Raw genomic sequence first — 19,267 nt, 5'->3', positions numbered from 1 at the left:
ACCGCTCGGAACAACTGGAAAGCGCTCGCCTCTGTGGAACCACTCTCCCTCATCGGACAGCTGCTCTGCAGTGAGAAGGACCGGTTTTTTATGATCTACCCAGCAAGGACGTCGAAGCCAGCAGTCAATAGGAACCCCTGACTCGTTGTCGAGCTTTTCTCGCCGAGCAGTTTCGAATCCGAATCTACGATTCATTTCCTCCCTTCTTCGGAGCACAGCTATCAGCACGCTTGAGCTCTTCGCGGAGGAGTTTGGTCGAACACTGTGGATATCCGCTTGTAGCGGCCGAGAGTGAGTACTGTGTTTTCGTCTCCTCCTTGAGGAAAAGCAAAACTGACTTTAACATTTTCAGTCTTGTTCGCACTGTCCGGCCTCTCCATGGCCCCCTCTTCTTCCCTCGGCAATCTAGGGACGGTTCCAAACAGATCTAAGCGCGAACGAGATACTGCCGAGACCGGGAAAACGAGTCAGCAGGTGGAGAAGACAAAGATTTAACTTGAGTTGACTCTTGAGGCATTCAACGGAGAAAAGCACGAAGCCCGCCTATTCGTCTTCCGACGATATACGGTCTATCCTCAGACATTCGATCCTCTGCGAGTCCTCCTGGTCCCGAGATATTCAAGCTTGCAATGAAAGAACTTTGTGAACCGAAAAAGGTTTTCTTGCGAAATCATTCACTCATTTCCGACGAGAGACCTCAACGATCTTTCCCAGCTGAACCTGCTGAGAACACGACGACAGCATCTTCTCGTAGCTCGGCGAGACTCGTAATTGACCGGCGCGACCGACGACTTTTGTTCGGAAAGACTTTTGTTTCTCTCACCTCATCGTCATCACGACTTCCGACAGCCCGACACTAGCATAGCAGCTCAGATATACCCACGAGGCTCATCATTCGCCGTTTCAGCTCTACCAAACCACCAGAAGGTTTTCATCATCAACCCTTCCCCTCCGACTGGACGTTCCCTCATTCAACCGAGGCCGCTCGGTCTCTCGATCACCAGGAACTGGTGTAGTGAACAGCCAGGATGTCGTTCAATTTCGAATGGCCAGAGTTCAGTGAAAGTTTCTATCAAGATGCTCGAGAAATGTTGGCTCAAGTGAGTCCCTCGCTCGTACTCACTCGAGGAGCGTGAGAGCTGACAGAGAGAGTGGGTTCGTGTCCGAATCACAGGCATTGAACAAAGGGCAGAAACCTCCGATTATCGCAGACCGGATTGAAGTCAAGGAACTCAATATGGGCACTATCGTACGTTTTTGGCACGAGTCAGCTACTCCTGAATTAATGGTCGACTGATTGGCCAAACCCTTGCAGCCTCCGGAGTTGGAGATTCTCGAAATTGGAGATTTATCGACAGATCGGTTTCGGGGGATTTTCAGGCTCACTTACTCGGGAGATGCTTACATCGTACTACAAACCAAAGTCCAAGTGAGTCTCTTATTAGCCCTCTTTCCTACTCCTCGAGCTTAGCCGTTCTCTGCCAGGCGAATCCATTGAATGTCCCTCGACCATCTCTCGACATTCTCGGTTCCCCCCGTATCCTCTTCGCCGCCGCCCCTCTCGTAGTTCCCATGACTCTCCGTCTTTCCTCTCTCCAACTTCGCGCGATCGTCGTCCTCGTCGTTTCCCGCCAAAAGGGTATCACGCTAGTCTTCAAAAACGACCCGTTGGAATCAGTCGACGTTTCCTCCTCTTTCGATGGGGTCGAATCCGTCGCTGGATTCATTCAGAGGGAGATTGAAGCGCAGTTGAGAGAAGCTTTCAGGAGCGATTTACCGAGTGTCATTCATCGATTGAGTCAGAAATGGTTGAGTGGGGAAATCAAGAGTGCCACTGGAGGTGGAGAAGGAGCAGCAGCCGGTGGAATGAAGGCAAGAGGCGGATTTGAGAGGGATGCGAAGATCGAAACGAGGACGGCATATGTCGGAGGGGAAGAAGGAGTCACGAGTCAAGGAATGAATGGGAAGAACGGAGGAGGACGAGGTTTCACGAGAAGGATGGATGCACCAATGAGCGAGATGGGAGAAAGTGTCGAACTCGATTCGACTTGGTCGACTTTCGGCACCGACGCTCAACCTCCAACTCCTTCGATTCGATCAGCACGAATGTCTCCTTCGATTAGATCAATGTCTCGTTCTCAATCTTCCTCTTCCTCCCCCGCCCTCCGTCACGATCAACTCGAATCTGTCCCCGAATCGATCGAAGCTTACGACCCAACTTATGGATTACGACCCGATTCAATCCCTCATCATGCTGGATTCGCCGAATATCGAAAACTCGTTCGTGCTGGATCTTCGAAACGAGGCTTAGGGGACGTGTTGGAAACGAATGAGGACGGTCGAGATGAAGCAGACAATGAGGAAGAAGGAATGCAGGGTCACCCGCAGAGAGTTGGTGACGGTTCATTCGATTTCGATATGATTGGATTGAGGGATCTCGTCGAAGACGATGAGAATGCGTCCTCAATACCTCCTCGTTCGTCCCTCGACTCAGCCGAAACAACTCCCGCTTTTTACGAAACGATCCCCGCCGTAGGAGGAGGCACAATCACTCGGCCTCGAGTCTTCCACACTCAGTCTCAAATACGAATGAGGACAGAATCGACGGGTTCCGCTTCAGCTCACGGAAGTCCTTCATCCGTGACGGCTCGAAGCGTAGGAGGAGGATCTTCAGCTTCGACCGTCGGACTAGGTCGAGCCGCGACGTTCGCGAGATCTGCTTCTCTCAGTCGGATACCCACTACCGGTCGACCCGAAGACGTCACGACTCCTTCAGTCGCTTCAACTCCTCGATTCCCCTTCCCTCGCTATCCCCATGTTCCGCCTCCCGCGTATTCCGCTGCGGGTGGATCGATCTCAGCTCCTTCTCTCACTCGAAACCAATCGATGCCTTCCTTTTCTCGACGACAAACGAGCAACACCATCCATCGTTCGAACCTTTCTTGGCAACTCTCCGCTTCTTCAACCTCAAACGAAGCTGCCTCCTCCCGATTCCCACCTCAATACACCTCCCCAGCTCTCGACCAACGCTCACTCTCTACGCCTCTCTCGTCACCTTCGAAAGCTCTCAAACCTCTCCCTTCTTCCTCCGGCGAGCCTTTGTCGTTCACTCGTCCATCTCCCGTCGATCTACTCTCCCGTTCCCCTTCTTCCGTACTAAACACTTCCTTCCTCGACGAAGAACATCTACCGATCACCCTAAACCCCGGTTCAAACGATTCCTGTGCTCACCTGAAAACGCTTTCGACGACGAATCAAACGTTGTCGCCGTTCACGAGGGAGAACGAATTGGTCATGGCGAGAAGCTCACCGAGACCGGTAACCCCCTCGACAATGGCAGCGAGTGGAGGGAGATTGGCTCCGACGGCACCATTGGCGAGGGAGGGAGGAAGAGTCGTGCTGGGGAATTCGGAGAATCGAGGAAATTCGGGTTCGACTCCGATGCCTCCGGTCAAAGCAACGAGAAAACGTTTACATCGGATCGGATCCGCGAAACCTACACCTCCAGGCGCGGCAACGAGTGTGAGCGCATCAAACGAGTCGTCCGCACGAAGAGGAGGAACGAGTTCCGTCGCTCCATCTTCCGTCTACTCGCCCCGAATGGACTCGACCTCTCGAAGCCGTCAAGGAGGAGGAGGATCGATCCCGATGAGTCATAGGAAAATGCCGAGTTTATCGGTGAATCGTTCTGGAGGAGGAGGATTGGGAGTCGGAGTGATGGGAAGTAGCAGTAGGGCTCCGAGTGAGTTGAGCGAGTATTTCCCGAGTACTGGGAGTGGGACTGGGGGAGCGAGGGAAATGTTGAGTCGGTTCAAACTGTCTTAAAGGATGGAAATGGTGGGGCGAGGAGGAGAAAAAGGAGATTGATTTGGTTTTCGAGTTTTGTTCGGTTCGAATTCCCGCTTTTTGTCTCATTGCTTCCGAACCAGTAGTATTGTTGTTGTCACTCTTATATACACTCTCACCGCTAGACGCTCATGCAACTAGATTCTGTTCTTCGCTTCGACCGCGAAAGTCACTTCAGCTTTCTCTCTCTCTCTCTCTCACCACATCTCACTTTTCCGCCTCCTCCCTCCTCTTCGATGTCAGCCGATTCTCCAACTTTCACAATCAAGAAGCGCAAAGGCCCAAAAGCATCCACCTCGAAGCTTTCCTTCGGATCAGAGATCAAACAACTTGATGAACCTTCCTCCGCTTCCTCCACTACAGCTCAGAACGGCGCAGACGAGGACGAAGGTTCAGCAGTGGTGATTAGGAATCGGGGGAAGAAGACTCCTGCGGGTAGGATCAAGGAGAGGGAGAAAGGGAAGTTGAGTTTCGGATCATCATCGACTGCCTCAAATGTGAGTGTCTCCGAAGCCTTTGAGCTGTGACAAGTAATCTGATCAGCTAGAGTTCGGGAATAATCGCACACAGGAAATGCAACTTGATGCTGATGATTCGAGTTTCGTTAAACGATCTATCTCCTCCGCTGCTTCGACACCTAAACGAGGACTACTACGGACGACTCTATCAGCAGTAATTACATCAAATCCGCAGCCGGCAACGCCGAGCGCGTCAACATCGACGGCTAGTGGTGGAGCAGGAGGAGGGATTTACTCGAAAGAGTATTTGGATCAACTCAAGAGCTCCCAGTTGAGCGCACCGAGACCTACTGCAACATCGACAACAACAGGGAATGAACAGGAGTACGACGAGTTGACGATGAGCAAGTTTGGATCGGGGACGGATATCGTGGATGGTTAGTTTGATTCTCGTTCTCTCCTACTTGCTCGCGACCTCCGACTAAAACTCTCATGCTGAACCGCTTACATTCGATGGCTAGATGTTGCGTCGACGATACCGACTACGAACGCCATAGCTCAAGCGAAAGCACGTCGTGAAGAACTTCGCAAAACCGGCGGCTCTACTTCGTCCGACTACATCTCCCTCTCCGGTTCGGGGTCCATCTCGACCGTCGGATTCGCTTCGAAAGGTGGAGACTCCCGTCTCGTCAGAGAGGACGACGAACTAGGAGACGGTGACGAAGATCTCGCCGATTTCACTGGTTCGTTCGAGAAGATCCCGTTAGGGAGAAAGGCGAATCGAGAAGCGGCGATCAAATTGAAAGGAGAGATTGGGGAAATGATTGAGGAAGTTGAGGAGGAGAAAAGTGAGGAAGAGGATGAGGAAATGAAGAGATGGGAAGAGGCGCAGATTCGGAGAGGAGCGGAAGAGGGTAGAGCGAGGGGGGAGACGAATGTCAGGGCACTCATCTTCGTTTCTCTGTGAAGAAGGTGACAGTGGCTGACAAGCTGGTTTTGCCCAGAACAACGTAAAGAAAACTTATCGACCAATGCCTAGTACGTCTTTTCGTTCGCTCCTTCCATTACGAGCAACCACTCACGTTCAAATCATGGATGACAGTCCCTCAATTAACAACACTGCCCTCACTCTCTGCCGTGACATCCCGACTCTCCCTTTCCCTATCAACGCTTCAATCCTCCCACACGCTCGATCAAGCCTCTCTCTCCCACTTTACTCACGAACGCGAAGATCTCGACAAGCAAGAACGAGAGCTTCGAGTCGAGGTCGAAAAGACGGAGAAGAAGAGTCGATGGTTCGAAGAGTTTAAGGAAACGGTTGAGGATTGGGCCGCGTTTTTGGATGAAAAGGTGAATTCGCCCAGTACCTTTCAGACAGTCATTCGTTCTGATGAGCTGACTACGTGACTGTCGCGATTCCACAGTTCCCGCAGCTGGAAAGGATCGAGAAAGAATACCTCAACATTCAGAAAGAACGATTCGAAATCATCTCGCGACGACGATTAGCCGACGATTCAGATGGCGTCGCACTCTTCACTGGTTCTTCTATTCCAGATACACGGACAAGGCTGCTCAAATCTCAACGAGTCGACCGGGAAGAAGACGTGACGATGCAATCAGAAGACGAAACAACCGATCTCGAACCACGTTCGATTCTACGCACGACCCGACGAGCCGAACGTCAACGACGTTTCCAAGAGACCCCTTCCTCTTCTTCTACCTCTGCTTATCCCGACCCTCTCCTTGATCCCAGTTACTCTTCCGACTCTTCCCTCTCGCCAACCGAGACTTCCGATCTCGCCACTGCTCTCGCCTCCCTTGATCAATCCCTCTCCACTCTCTTCTCCGACGTCAAGAACGACGATTTTCGAGACCCGAACCTCGGGATCCGGAAGAAGTTTGAGGAATGGAGAGAATTGTGGAACGAGGAGTATGGGATGTTGTTTGGATCGTTGGGGTTGGTAGGGGTTTGGGAGTTTTGGGCAAGGGTAGAGATGGGGAGATGGAACCCTTTTGAGGTGAGTCACTGCTACCTCCTACAGTTTCAAGCTCGGGGAGAACAGGAAACTGAAGGATTCGGGACTTGCAGATTGAGCAGTTACCGAAGACTCCATCAGATCTATCTCAATACGCTTGGCATCAAGCTTTATCTTCGTACGGTCACCGCGAACATTCACCCTCAACGGAAGAGCAAGAAGAGGAAGAACCTCAAGACGAATCAACCGAAGTGATCAATGCCCTAGTCACATCCGTCGTGATTCCTCGACTTTCCGAGCTCGCACGAGAATCCTACGACCCTTATAGCTCGCATCAAACGGTAGCGGCCGTGAAATTAGTCGATGAGATTAGTTATTGCGTCGAACGGGATTCTCCAAAATTCGAGGTACGTCTTAGTCTCCCTTCCACGGTCAACATAGACATGACTGACCGTAAGGAGAGCCGATAACGTTCGATAGTCATTAATCCAAGCGTTCCTACATCGAATTCGACTCGAGATTCATACTTCACAACTCCTCTTACTCCCTCATTTGACTCAACTATCGCTCCCTTCCCTCTCTTACGATCCCTCGACTTTCCTCGCTCGTCAACATTTCCTCTCTCGTCAATTGAAGCTTCTTCGTTCCTGTATGAGGTGGAGGAGGTTCATGAGATCCCTTCGTTTACCCATTCTAACCTCAAATTCCTCCTCCTCCTCCGAAGAGGCAACGGGGCAAGGAGGAGAGGGAGCAGGAATCGAGTTACCAGCGAATGGGGAAACGTTCGATGAATTGATAATGAGGGAATTGGTTGCGAAAGTTATGTTGCCTTTGATTGAAGTGAGTTGGGCAACTGGAGGTGAAGAAATCTCGAGAAAAGTTTTGGAGGTTTTACCGAAGGACGGGAAAGTGGTTAATGAGGCATTGAGGAGGAGATTACAAGGGGAGAATGTGCAATAACTACGAAACGAGAATTGTTGTTCACTATCGGACGAGAGAGGTCGTGTGAGTGTATGCAAAACGAGCGATAGAAGAAGGAGCGAAGAAGCGATAGCGTGACCTCTTCTATTCTCTTCTCTCTCTCACTCAAGTCATGGCGTTCCAACACCCTCAAACACGCCGTACACGCCCAACAACCCACGTCTACGCTTCGCACGATAACCTCTTCAGTCTCTCACGCGATCTCGAACCGAATTCCTCTAGATCAGAATCAGGGGGCGTCGACTCTTCTTCTGATTCGGGAGTCTTATTGTTCCCTCACGCCCACGCTTCATTCGATGAGGGAGAATCGGATTGGACGAACGTGACTAGGCGACTCGACTCGCAAGTTGGGAGTAGTTCAGAAACGAGTAGGAGTGCAGCTAGTGAGAGTCAGGAGACTAGTTCAGATCGAGGAGTCTTGCCTTCACATGATGGGAATGGAGTATTTATTAGGAGCTTAGAGCGGGTCGAATCACTCAGAGGAACTTCGGCATCGGAATCATCAGAAGGAGGAGGAGGAGGAACGAGCGATTCAATCGTCCTCATTGATGGAGCTCACGATCGAGGAAGGAGGTTCTCACATGCTACGACTACAACTACGACGGAATCGTTGAGTTCGTTTGGGGAAGACGATGAAGAGGGAAATCGAATTACGAGAGGATGGGAATTGACTGAAGCGGCATTATCGAGAATCTCTACGACGGAACGACACAGGGCGACTGCGAATGACGAAGAAGAAGCAGAGTTGAGTGCGGGATTCACTTCTGGATCAGACAACAACGACGAGGGAGGCAGAGAAGTGAGGAGGAAAGGTCGAACCGGATTCGAATCGGAAATGAATCAATCCCTCTCTGCTCTCTCAGCTGGATTCAGCTCGACCCGACGTCGAAGAGGAGACAACAACACGTTCAGTACTTCTCGCTCTCCTTCAATGAGGAATCGATTACCTCTTGCCCCGGTCGTCGGACGTTCAATCTCTCCGTACCCTTCCTCAGCTCTCTCGCAAACTTCCTCGGATAGTCATTTCTCGATCGGGTCGAATGGTCAAAGGTTGTATAAGAGTAAGAGGAGACATCGACAAGCGGCAGGAAGGGAACCAGAAGATGGAGGAGCGAGGAGCGCGAGTCACAAGAGTAGGAGATGGGGAATGGATAGGTTTGAGAGGATCGAGGAGGAGGAGAGAGCGAGAGCAGAGAGGATGAAGAGTGTTTTGGAGGAAAGAGTTAGGGAGAATCAGGTCGAGAGAGCGAAGAAGGCGGTTTTGATGGGCAAGTGCAAAATTACTTTTCCTCTCCATTTTTCGGGTGGTTCATTCGAGACTGATGCGTGGAGTCACGTACAGGAGATCTCGCGTGCAGGATGATGGAGATCGACCCCTCGACCTTCCCTCTACTTGCCTCTACAACCAACGACGATCCGACTCCAACTCCCTCTCGTGCTTCTTCACCACCTCCTTTCGCCCGACTCGCTCGTCAAGAGTTGTCTACCTCATCCTTCGATTCGATCGGTCAATCCTACCTCGGCTCGAAACGTGTAGCTGAAGAGGTGGAGGAAGGCAATCTCACTGAAACTGAACCCGAAACCCCCTCGACCGCTCGCTTTCCCCCCCCAACGGATTCAGGGTGGGTCTCCTCGACTTCCCCTCCAGTATTCGCACCTCGTTCTCCTCCTTCTGCTTCGACGCTACCCCGTTCGCATTCGAGATCGACCATTTCCCCGAATCCCTCCTTCGCGGTCCCCAGACCTCGTTCCGTCTCTCTCACCTCGACGCACTCTCACTCGCACTCGAGATCGCTACCCTCCACTCTCGCACGAACTCATCAGCCAAGTCATGAAGAACGAGTCCTCCTCTCTCCCTCCTCCCCCTCGTCCTCCTCTACGACTCTCAGCTCCTCTACCCCCTGGGGTCCAGGAGAACTCGATTCTTCCCTAGAGTTCGCCATGAGTGTATGGAAAAGGTTCTTGAGAAGATTGACAAGATCTTCGAACACTCCGCCTGCTTCACCGGAAATCTCGTCGTTGGGACTGGGTGTGAATGAGGGGAGATGGGGAATCGAGGATGCGGAACGAGGAGCGGGGAGCGGGAGTGAGGTGGGCGTTTATTGAGCGTCGAGAATGAGAGGTCGATTCGAAGCTCAAACGATTTCTCGATTCACTTCCTCTTTAACGCCTAAGCTCTCCCCGACGATTCTACTCCGAGCCACGATCCCTCTCGCGTTACGATTATTCGATAACTTTGTACTTTTCCCCTATTGGTGTCTTCACTCGCTTTTCGCTTCCTCCCTGTATCTCGAATAGTCTGCTTGTTGTCGAGCTGTTGGTAACTTCTGTCCCGAAACCAATGTATCGCACGCCTTCCTCTGTTGCTCTCCTGTTGCGCTTGGGCTCGATTGTACACTGAGCAGGCAAACCAGCGATAAAGCTTTGATGTCAGCTCTGATGTCACGTGACTTTGAGAGAGCGAGGATTCAATCGAGTTCGCTCTCTTCGCCTTCGCCATCTCATCGCTCACTTTCGTTTCGCTCTCCCACGGCACAGAAGAGACTCAAGAGATGTCTACAGGCACTCAGGTGAGCCTCGCGTGCCCTCGACAGTCTCACAGGTGATTCCAATCGCTTGATCAAATTAGCGTGATTTCGCCTCTCACTTGCCTCCCGAGCTACTCGCCGAGATCTTCAAGTATGCGTACAAGGACTCTGCACCCCCTCTCCTCCCGATCAGTCGAGCCCTCCTCCCCTTCCAGCAACAAGCGCTCTTCCGTCGAGTTCGAATTTCGTCCCCTCTCAACTCGACCAACTCATGGAGACATTCGAAAACAATGGGAGACTGGGAAGTATGGTCAGAGTACTAGAGGTGGAGAATGTCGATACCGGAGGAGGAGCGACATGGGATGAACGTCAAATGAAATCTTTCTTCGCAACTCTCATCAACCTCGAGCTACTCCAACTCGGGTCGAACACGACCTCCCTGCTCGATATCGTCCTCTCGCTCCCTGTCGGTCGATCGACTCTCCCTCGTCTCGGCACTCTGAGAATGGAAACTCCCTTCGAATGCAACGAACCTTTCGATTTCGAAGTTTACCGTCATCTCGACGACTTCCCTTCGCTTGACCGCCTCGAAATCTCGACTGCCGTTGATCGGTACCCTTATCGCAGCTCGACGGGAGGTAGGAGATTCTCCAAGATCAAAGAAATCGTCCTCAAAGGAGTTCACGTCGACGACGTGTCAACCTCTTCTTGCGTCGAGCACTTCCCGAACCTCATCTCTCTCACTCTCGACACTGCCAGCATCACTCCCAACTACTCGTACCTCGTCCCGAACCTCCCCGTCTCGCTCACTTCCCTCACTCTCCTTACTCGATGTTTCTACGACGACTATTCCAGACCGTGCGACCCGTACTTCCCTCGGTTCGTCAACCTCGAACATCTCTACCTGAGCCGAGGAACCTTCTCTCAAGATCTCATCAACCCTCTCAGCGAACTACCCAAGCTCAAAACTCTTGGATTCGGGAAAGGAGCGTTTCTCAGTTGCTCGCGACTCGAAGAGATGATTCTCGGACCGAATCGACTCCGTTCGCTCGAAAAGGTCGTCTTCGATCAGGTCGAGGGAAGGATCGGGTGGAGGATCGAGGACGACTCTGATGGATTCCAACTTCATCCCGATCACGAGGACGAGCCTTGCCACCTCGGTCCCGATTGGGTTCTCCCTAAATGGAGTGAATCGGAGGGATTCGAAGAACACAACGTCTTCGACACCGTCACGCGTATTAAACTGTCAGGTATCAAGGTTGAAGGAAGTATTCTCGACGCTTTTGGAGTTGGGGAAGAATTGGATAGGGAGGCGTTTCACTGCACGAGCGCTTACGGGATGCAAACGGGGGACTGGGAACCGTTCAGGCGATGCTTTGGCGACGAGGCGGCAGACGAAATGGTCCGAATTGATCGAGAGACTGTTGAGGAATTGGGAGGACGCTTGTTTTGATCATTGGCTCTCGCGCGTCTACTCTTGATGTTTTGCAAGGTTCCATCTAGTTTTGTCAGACTTCTCTTGGCGCTAGCTTGAGCAACATCGAGAGACAGAAGAACCAGGAACGATTTCCCCAACAAGCACGACTGAAGGTGCTGAAAGATTAGAGTCTTCTGTAAGCGAGCAGGAGAATTTCGCAGGCCGAGTCTCGCTTCAAACTGACGGAATCGTGGTTTCCTTCCGGGAGCAGCCTGACCTTGACGGACTGGAGGAGAAGACACTATTGTGAGCGTCGAGGTTGGCGTCTCGGCTGAACGAAACTCTCGCCAATGGCTTTGACTCGGATAGCAAAACGAGATTCGCCTAGGCCACTGGAAGCGCTCTCGCAAACAGTAAAGTGATCGTGATTGAACGAATTGAGGCGGAACAGACAGACATGAAAGGTTTCTATTTCTTTCCGTGCTCCTTCGTTCTTCTTTTCTTTCTTTTGTCTTCCCAATCCTCGCCAAAAAAAAAAATGCGTTAGACCAATCGGATCAGTACCTCAAGCAAACCCAGGGAGAGACTCGAAGGTCACCGTGGTAGTTTCTCTGAATTTAACGCTCGGCGTGAAACCATTTGGCTTCAACCCGAACATGGTCGTCCTGGATCGCTTTCGCAGGTCTCAGATGTCTGTACCTCACCAAAGGTGGAAGCGCCCGTCTCCACGTCAGAGGTTGTTTCAATCCAAGGGTGAGGTAGAGTTCGACCCTTCGATCTTCATCCTCGGCGGCGATTTGCGAAATGTCTTTACCCCGTCTGAAATTCTCTTGAACGTTGTAGTCACGCCTGATGCGGTCTCGTAGCTGCTCGAAGAAGTCGTCACGAAAGTCCTTAGACGGTTCCAAGTACCCTGATTCGAAAACTCGTGCCATCAATTCCTTCACTTTGACGCCGTCTTGAGACTCGACAACAACTTCGTGATGAAATCCTTTGTAGGTCATACGACGGCAGGGTGGACACGTCGCGAAATCGTTCAGAGCGGCTGTGACACGCGAGACTTGAGGGTGCGACTCGTAATCACGGTCTTTGGACCAACTCCACCACGTCGTGAGCGAAAATTCGAAGTCGTCAAAAGAGGACTGATGGAGGTCGACGAAATCGAGTATAGGGTGATGAGCGACTTTGTCACCTGCTTAAACCAAGACGACGTTGTCTTTGAGTCGAGTGGAGGTCGGGAATCCTTTTCTGAACATTTTCGTATCGAGGTCGGAGCTCTGCTCCGATGATGATCGTGAGGTGCCCTTCTCCCATCTTGAAAGATAAAGATGGTATGCGTACTTGCTCAAATGCGTGCAGGTGCTTGCAGACACGGGAGAGACGCTTCAAATCATAGTAATCGAGGTTGTAGTCGAGCGAGATTGAGAGCAAGAGGTCGAACGGCACATCGAGTAGAGTCGGCATGACGCTACAGCAAACGTTTGTGATTGTTTCCGTAAACTAGGAAGTCTCGCGAGAGTAGGGGAACAGGGTCAGCAGTCACCGATAGGAGAATCGTTTCGGATTACGCGGAAATGGTGACGTACGCGCGCTGAGGTGAACCCAATGACCTTTTGCGACTGTTCTGAGTGTCTGAGTATGGTATACTCGTTCTGCAGAGCCGACGTCCGTTGGGGATTCGACTTGTTTGATGAAGGCGAGGGGAGGGTCGAGAAGCTCGAGGAAGACCGATACGGGGATATGACCGACCTTCAGACCCTTTCTTGAGCTGGTTCGTATTTGTGTCTGAGGTCGGCGAGGCTCTCGAGGTATAAGTGGAGAGGAGAAGCAGGATCAGAACTCAAACTCGCGAAACTCGAGCTCTTTGCTTGTTTTCCTCCACTCTTATGGCAGTTCGTCTCACGCACAGCAACGCTACATCCTCATGTGCTCCCTGAACGGCGCTAGAGCCGGTCCGCCTCTCTCCTTCATCTCCAAATCCCTTGATCTCTCTTTCCATCCTCGACTCAATCACCACCCTGAGCCGACTCGAATCTTATGCCGGACTCTACAGTGACAACTTCAACTTCCAATGGCAGCGATCACGATAGCGATTCTCCGCCGCCCGAATCAACAAGAAACCCGAGACTCGTCAACTAGAAACGCTACAGAGGGCGCGACGAATCAGTGGTGTGCAGCAGTAGGTTCGCAGAGGTAGAGGAGAACGGTAGTGGACCGGGTACAGAAGGAAGAGGAAGACGTCGTCAGACTGGAGGAGGAGTACTTCGAAAGCGCGCAAAAAGCAGTTAAGGGTGGGACGGAGGGTAACCGGGTCCTGGGTGAATCCATGACGGGACAAGAGGAAGAGGGCGTAGAATAAGGCCCGGAGCTTTCAGATGCCAAATCGAGGCGAAGAGGACGAGCGGATCTCGTTCGACTTTCTGCGACGACCCGATTAACCTCGGCAGTGCGAGTCTCTCCAGCCGCAGTCGACCTCTTTGACGACGGAGACGACGGAGACGACGGAGACGACGGAGACGACGGAGACGACGGAACCGACAGGTATGGCATCGTAGTCAGAGAGACGAACATTTCGGATGCAGTATCGAATCCCATTCCGAACAAGACTCCGACGGGATACGTCTAGAACGCGTTGATTCAACCACTCTGCTTACGGACGATAGAATCTCGGAGGAGAGTGTATGAACGTCCGACGTACCTCCCGAGGTCGATCAATCAGCTTGAAGATCGGTCGACCGATTCGTGCGAAACAGGTAGTGGCTGGCTCTCGCGGCATGTTGGTCAGCCCTTCTCCCGCAGGCTGCTCTGATGTCTCGCCGAGGTCTAAAGCTTCGAGGAATACTCAACTGAACGAAAATGAGATGCTCAACAAGGATCCGTTCTTCCGCGATTTCGTTCCTTTCCACGGTAAGTCCTCCCATGTTACGACTGTCTGGAGCGACTCCGATGTACTGATTGACTGACTTCTTCGCTCGTGCCGAAAACAGAATTCTTCCACGCTGATTCGGGTAAAGGTCTCGGAGCCTCTCACCAAACTGGATGGACTGGGTACGTCTCACTAGGTACCATGATACTCCTACTTACTGAGCTGACTCTGACTCTCGAAACTATGCTAGATTGGTCGCCTACTTCATTTGGTCTGTCGGATCGACTGCTCGACTCCCTCGAACTCCTCGTACGCCTCGCAGCGCTGCCTCGTGGTATTTCGGAGAGAACATCCCTTCGACCCCTGGAGCAACGAGTGAAGCCGAAAACTCGGACGCCTGGGGTTATCAATCGACTGGAGAACTTTCTCCTGACGAACTCTAAAACTATAGACTCCTCCCCCTCGTCCTCTACCACTACAAAACGCTCGACTCTCCTTTCGCTTTTCACTCTCCTCCTCTCGCACCCCAAAAAGTACCGTCTTCCTTGCACTCAAAGCATCCACTCCCTCTTCGTTTGTATCTAAAGCCATCTCTCCCATCTTCATACAGTTTCGTCTCATCAGTCAGTTTTATATAATCTTTCGCTCTCCAGTTGTGCTTCGCTTGCTCCTCCTTAGTCTTTGTCTTTACGCGTCTCTTTCTCTCTCTCGGGTTTTCGGCCTTTCAGCTTTACTAGCTTTCTTAGCAGCTCAAATAGATTCCTCTCTTTCCTCTTTCCTTACTCTGATGGACTCGAAGGGTGTCGAGAGGCGTCGTGCGTTCAACGAGGTCGACAGAGTGAGAGAGAAGAGTGCTTTGCGCTCGTGTCGCGGAGAGTGCTAGCGTCGAAACGAATCGCATCGCATCGAGTCGTTCCGTCTACCTCTCATCGGCACCCATCAAGGTTGAGCCAGCAGCTTAACTGCGTCCACCGCTACTCTATCTGCAGCGTCGCGATAAAGAACGCACTTCCTCGACTTGTGGGTGGGAAATTCGAGCAGACTCGAGACTGAGATTGAGCGCTTATTGAGCAGGGTGTCCAGGGTCAGATCTCGGCCAGCTCTCCGATGTTTGTTCGAGATTCTCTATGCTGCCGGACTGCGTCTTTCTCCGGCAAAGTAGGAGTTGACTATGTTGGCTTTGATGTCTGAGCTGAACGAGGCTCACGCCAGACCATCAGCACGACGCCTGAGAAACGGGCATCGCTGTGTTCTCGACAACGTTACTCGAGAGACAGAGCAACCTGAACTAGCATTGCGAACAACCTGAAACGAAACCAAAACACACAAATTTGGAAACAGCTTTTCGTTCTTGACGTCTTTGCTTCTTTTTCTCCTCCTCTTCGGGACTTCGGTCAACTGCGACTACATCTACAGATCAAGTCGTCGGTTAGTGAGGTACCTCGAGGTACGTGACTAAGCGAGAGCTCACCCTTTCACGGTACTATCGGGCCCCCATTCCGGTTCGATCTTGACGTGGTCGTTCGCGATTACTTTCGTCGGTTTCGTGTATTCGATTCTCGTGTAAGGCGGAATCGTCATACTGTTCGTGAGGGGTTGTCCCAACGCGAGCGAGAGGTAAAGCTCGATTCGTTCGTTGCCGGAGGTCGCTGCGATATCGAAAAAGTCCAATCCTTCCTCCAGCTTCTCCTGAATCTCTTCGTCTTGGCCAATCCCTTCTTCCAGCTGCTCCAGTAGTTCTTCCTGGATGTCGTCCTCAGGAGCTGATTCCCACGATTCGGAAACTCGTTTCAAAAATTCTTTTACTTTGACTCCGTTGCGACACTCGATGACTACCTTGTGATGATATCCTGTGAATGTCATTTGGCGACAAGGCGGAGACGTCGCATACTCATCCAGAGCGGGAGTGTTACGCGAGACTGGATCTTCCGCGTAATCGATCCAGCTGCACGTCGACATAATCGAAGGTGCGAATCTGTTATCGGAAGAGTCTACGAGGTCGACGTATTCGAGTAACGGATGATGCAAGACTTTGTCTCCTTCTTTGACCAAAACGACTTTCTCCTCGAGTCTTTTTCTGAACATTTTCGCGTCAAGGTCGGAGTTCTGCTACAACGATAATCGACAAGTGTCTCTAGACACAGTAGGGGAGTTGGACGCACCTGTTCCACCTTGTTCAACTGTTTGCAAACGCGAGAGAGACACTTCAAGTCTTTGTAGTCGAGAATCGATTTGAGAGCGATTGAGAGTAAAAGTTCGGGTGGGAGATCGATAAGGGTCGGCATGATTCTCTTGTGGTACTTGGTGACGCTCTCCCGAGGGCAGCGGTTGTCTGTACAGCTGAGCAGTGAAAAGCGAGTGAGCTCATCGATTACACTGGATCTAGAGCCTTCAGAAGGGTATGGTAGGCAGGAGCTACCAAAAGACGAAGGGGAGAAACTAGATCCGGCTAGTCGTTGTGAGGACAGCTCGGGCAGAGCAAGGGTCCCTCCGAAGAGGGGAGTACAAACGAGGGCGAGGGAGAGTAAAAACAAAAAACAAACGAGAGAGAGAGAGAAAGAGACAGAAAGAGAAAGCGCTCGAGGGTAATCCTGCAGAAGAGTGTTCTTGTCCTCGTTTGGTGTCTGTTACAATAGTTTCGAGTCGTCAGTCTCAAGACCTATGAGCCGCAAAGGAGAAAGAGTCGCTTACGATCAACCGCGATCAGGTTGAGGTTCGACGGAAGGGTTAGGCCAATCCGACATCCGGTAAATCCTACAGAAGCAAGTTCGGAGAGGCTTGTGTCAGCGACGAAGACTTGGAAGAGATGGAGAGAGGGAAAGAGAGTCGAGAGAGAACTCACCTAACACGGTCTACTCTCAACCTGAGACGCCGATCGTTCGAACGAGGTGTTTAAACATCCTCCTGCGGACTCGACAAGCGAAAACGAATGTAGAAGAGGAGAGTCCCGGCCGGGGAAAAGAGGGGGAGAAAAATCTGATCGAGACCCCGTTTGTCAGCGAGACAAGACGAGAGACACCAGTAAAGAGTCGAAGACTTACAACTCGAGGAGGGAAGGGAGGGGAGCAAATCCGAAGGAAGAGGAGAAAGAGGAAGAGAGAAGTGAGAAGAGAAGAGAAGAGAGAGGGAATTTCTCCTTCGCTTCCCTCTCCTCAAAATCCTTCGAGAATGTTCTCTCTCCAACATAGTCTAAATTTCTTCTTCTTCTCTCCCGAGACCGCGGCTCGATAGAGTGTGCAATACAGTGCAGTGTTATGCCCACTTCATCAGGGAAGAATCGAGTCAAATGTATTGAAACCTCGCAGTTTGTAGTTTCGTATTGAATTGAAAAATTTTCGAATTTAATACGAATGGATTCTCAAACAGAATCTGCGCTGTACGCATCCTTACTCTCCTACGCAATTAGAGGTTGGGATATGGCTCATGAGAGACTGGCTTGAAAAGGCTCGACAAGTGTCGCTTTGTGCGAGAGCACGAACTTTATTCCTCAAGTTTTCGTTTTCTACTTCTCTTCAACTTGTCGTACCCAGACTTCTGTCCTGGCGCGATACGCTGACGTTGTTCATCTCCAGCATTGTACCGTGCCAAGCTCTGTCCCTTTGCCAGTTTACTATCGCCAAACTCTCGAATCTGCGACGTGACCCTCTCCAGAAATTTAGTGATTTCCCGCCTCGACAACATCCCATCCGCCCGGTGGTCTGCGTCGAAACACTCACCATAGATTCCTGGTAGCTATCCTGTTGCGTTGACGTCGGTCTGAGGAGCATTCGGATACCTTTTCTGTCGTCGTTTTCTCGCCAACTCTTGTCATGGGAAACTTTCAATCCTTCCCACTAGAGCCCAATGGGCTGAAACTCGGGCCAGGGTATCGTACACTCGTTCTAGAACTATGCCTCCACCCTCAGCCAGAACAGCTCGAAAAGAACGCAGGACAGGTTATCCGTTTCGACTTTGATTTGAGCACTGAACACCTCAGACGAACCAACATTGATTCAGATACGGAGCTCTTTGTACGCGTTGCATACTGAAACGTCCTCGTAGCCTTGAGAGACCAACCTTGGCTCTCTACCTGCTTCCAGCCAGTCATGAGACGAATCGAAACGTCCTGCTTTTATTTGCACGTGCCAAAGATATCTCAATATTCGGGCGAAAATTACACGTTTTCCTCTTTACCAGTTCCTTTCACCTGGTATCCCTCGAGTACATCATCATATACGCCCTGCCGCCTTAGGGGCGCACTAGATGCAGTTTCAACAGCTCACCTGGATATATTTCGTACCCTTTCCCCCTCGTTTCCTTGCACCGTAGTAGAGGGTTCTTTTGCGGTCAACCAGTCCTCCCTTACAATCAGACTGTGGCAAGCGAAAGGCAGCTATAATGAGCAATCATCCATACTCCCCTTCGATTCTCCGAGGAGTGCAGTGCCATCTTCAGCTCTTCCCTCAGCTTGACTTGACATGAGTGCTTGTGACTGATCAAGTGAGGAAGAAGTTGATGAAGGGACAGCAGAAGAACCACGAGGAGAAGCAGAAGAACACCCAATATTCACCATAGCTCAGCTCGACCTTTTTGTGCGATACCGCCTCCAGCCTCTTGGCGTTTCCCCCCATTTCTTCACATCACCGGGTGTCACTTGCCGTGAATGTCGTCGTCTTATAACTCAAGAAATGCCAAGCTCGGTCCTGCACTAGGTAGTTCCCAAAATGAGTCTCTTTCGGTTTCCGGCTTTACGGGCTTCTTTGAGACCATAAGCCATCGTAGCGTCTCGTACTGTATTGGAAATTGCTTCTGTATCGAGACACTTCTCCCAGCTATCAGAAATCTCCGAACTAGAGATTGGCTCCCAAGCTCAGTTTTGCCCGAGACCTAGTAGCCCACTGCTGTTGGCGTTTTTGCCTTTGCTCTAGCTCTCACCTCATACAGAGCCGTTCTGACGTCTTTTAGCGTTCCAGCTTGAATGCCAACAGGTGTGAGCTTTGGAGGCTTGTCAGATTTTCCGTCCTTCGAGTTGAACTTGACGCCTTCGTTTCGCTTCCCATCCTACACTCACTACCCACAATCGCACGCAGAACGGTCGAGAAGTCCCTGTCCAGCTCTTCTGTCTTCACCTCACCTGTGATTGTGGCAGCCGAGTCGCTTGTAAAATGCAAGAATTTCTTTACTTCAGAAGTCAGCACCCGTGTTGGTGTTTCTTT

General features: G+C 51.3%; 6 protein-coding genes across 6 annotated transcripts; 5 read left to right on the top strand and 1 right to left on the bottom strand.

Moving 5' to 3' along the window:
* Window positions 1-1,028: 1,028 nt before the first annotated feature.
* MDM34 (ERMES complex subunit MDM34) lies at window positions 1,029-3,825 on the top strand (the record flags this gene model as incomplete). The annotated part of the gene is made up of 4 exons (XM_076632510.1): window positions 1,029-1,100; window positions 1,175-1,249; window positions 1,316-1,429; window positions 1,486-3,825. The coding sequence occupies 4 exons, from the start codon at window positions 1,029-1,031 to the stop codon at window positions 3,823-3,825; spliced, it is 2,601 nt and encodes an 866-aa protein (XP_076487482.1).
* Window positions 3,826-4,082: 257 nt separating this feature from the next.
* Window positions 4,083-7,240, top strand: JCM6883_004506 (uncharacterized protein; the record flags this gene model as incomplete). The annotated part of the gene is made up of 8 exons (XM_076632509.1): window positions 4,083-4,343; window positions 4,417-4,741; window positions 4,826-5,241; window positions 5,309-5,342; window positions 5,407-5,654; window positions 5,729-6,322; window positions 6,394-6,687; window positions 6,761-7,240. 8 exons carry the CDS (start codon window positions 4,083-4,085, stop codon window positions 7,238-7,240), a joined length of 2,652 nt encoding a protein of 883 aa, XP_076487481.1.
* Window positions 7,241-7,373: 133 nt separating this feature from the next.
* JCM6883_004505 (uncharacterized protein) lies at window positions 7,374-9,367 on the top strand (the record flags this gene model as incomplete). Its single annotated transcript, XM_076632508.1, has 2 exons — window positions 7,374-8,533; window positions 8,620-9,367. 2 exons carry the CDS (start codon window positions 7,374-7,376, stop codon window positions 9,365-9,367), a joined length of 1,908 nt encoding a protein of 635 aa, XP_076487480.1.
* Window positions 9,368-10,060: 693 nt separating this feature from the next.
* JCM6883_004504 (uncharacterized protein) lies at window positions 10,061-11,242 on the top strand (the record flags this gene model as incomplete). Its single annotated transcript, XM_076632507.1, has 1 exon — window positions 10,061-11,242. One exon carries the CDS (start codon window positions 10,061-10,063, stop codon window positions 11,240-11,242), a length of 1,182 nt encoding a protein of 393 aa, XP_076487479.1.
* A 2,738-nt stretch (window positions 11,243-13,980) lies between these two features.
* On the top strand, window positions 13,981-14,515 carry JCM6883_004503 (uncharacterized protein; the record flags this gene model as incomplete). Its single annotated transcript, XM_076632506.1, has 3 exons — window positions 13,981-14,113; window positions 14,194-14,254; window positions 14,323-14,515. 3 exons carry the CDS (start codon window positions 13,981-13,983, stop codon window positions 14,513-14,515), a joined length of 387 nt encoding a protein of 128 aa, XP_076487478.1.
* Window positions 14,516-15,539: 1,024 nt separating this feature from the next.
* Window positions 15,540-16,157, bottom strand: JCM6883_004502 (uncharacterized protein; the record flags this gene model as incomplete). The annotated part of the gene is made up of 1 exon (XM_076632505.1): window positions 15,540-16,157. One exon carries the CDS (start codon window positions 16,155-16,157, stop codon window positions 15,540-15,542), a length of 618 nt encoding a protein of 205 aa, XP_076487477.1.
* Between the last annotated feature and the right edge of the window lie 3,110 nt (window positions 16,158-19,267).

The sequence above is a fragment of the Sporobolomyces salmoneus genome (assembly GCF_050403485.1).
Source record: "Sporobolomyces salmoneus JCM6883 DNA, S_salmoneus_JCM6883_v1_ctg27, whole genome shotgun sequence".
Taxonomy (NCBI): domain Eukaryota; kingdom Fungi; phylum Basidiomycota; class Microbotryomycetes; order Sporidiobolales; family Sporidiobolaceae; genus Sporobolomyces; species Sporobolomyces salmoneus.
Note: the sequence above shows the minus strand (reverse complement) of the source record. Positions and strands in the feature narration are given on the sequence as shown.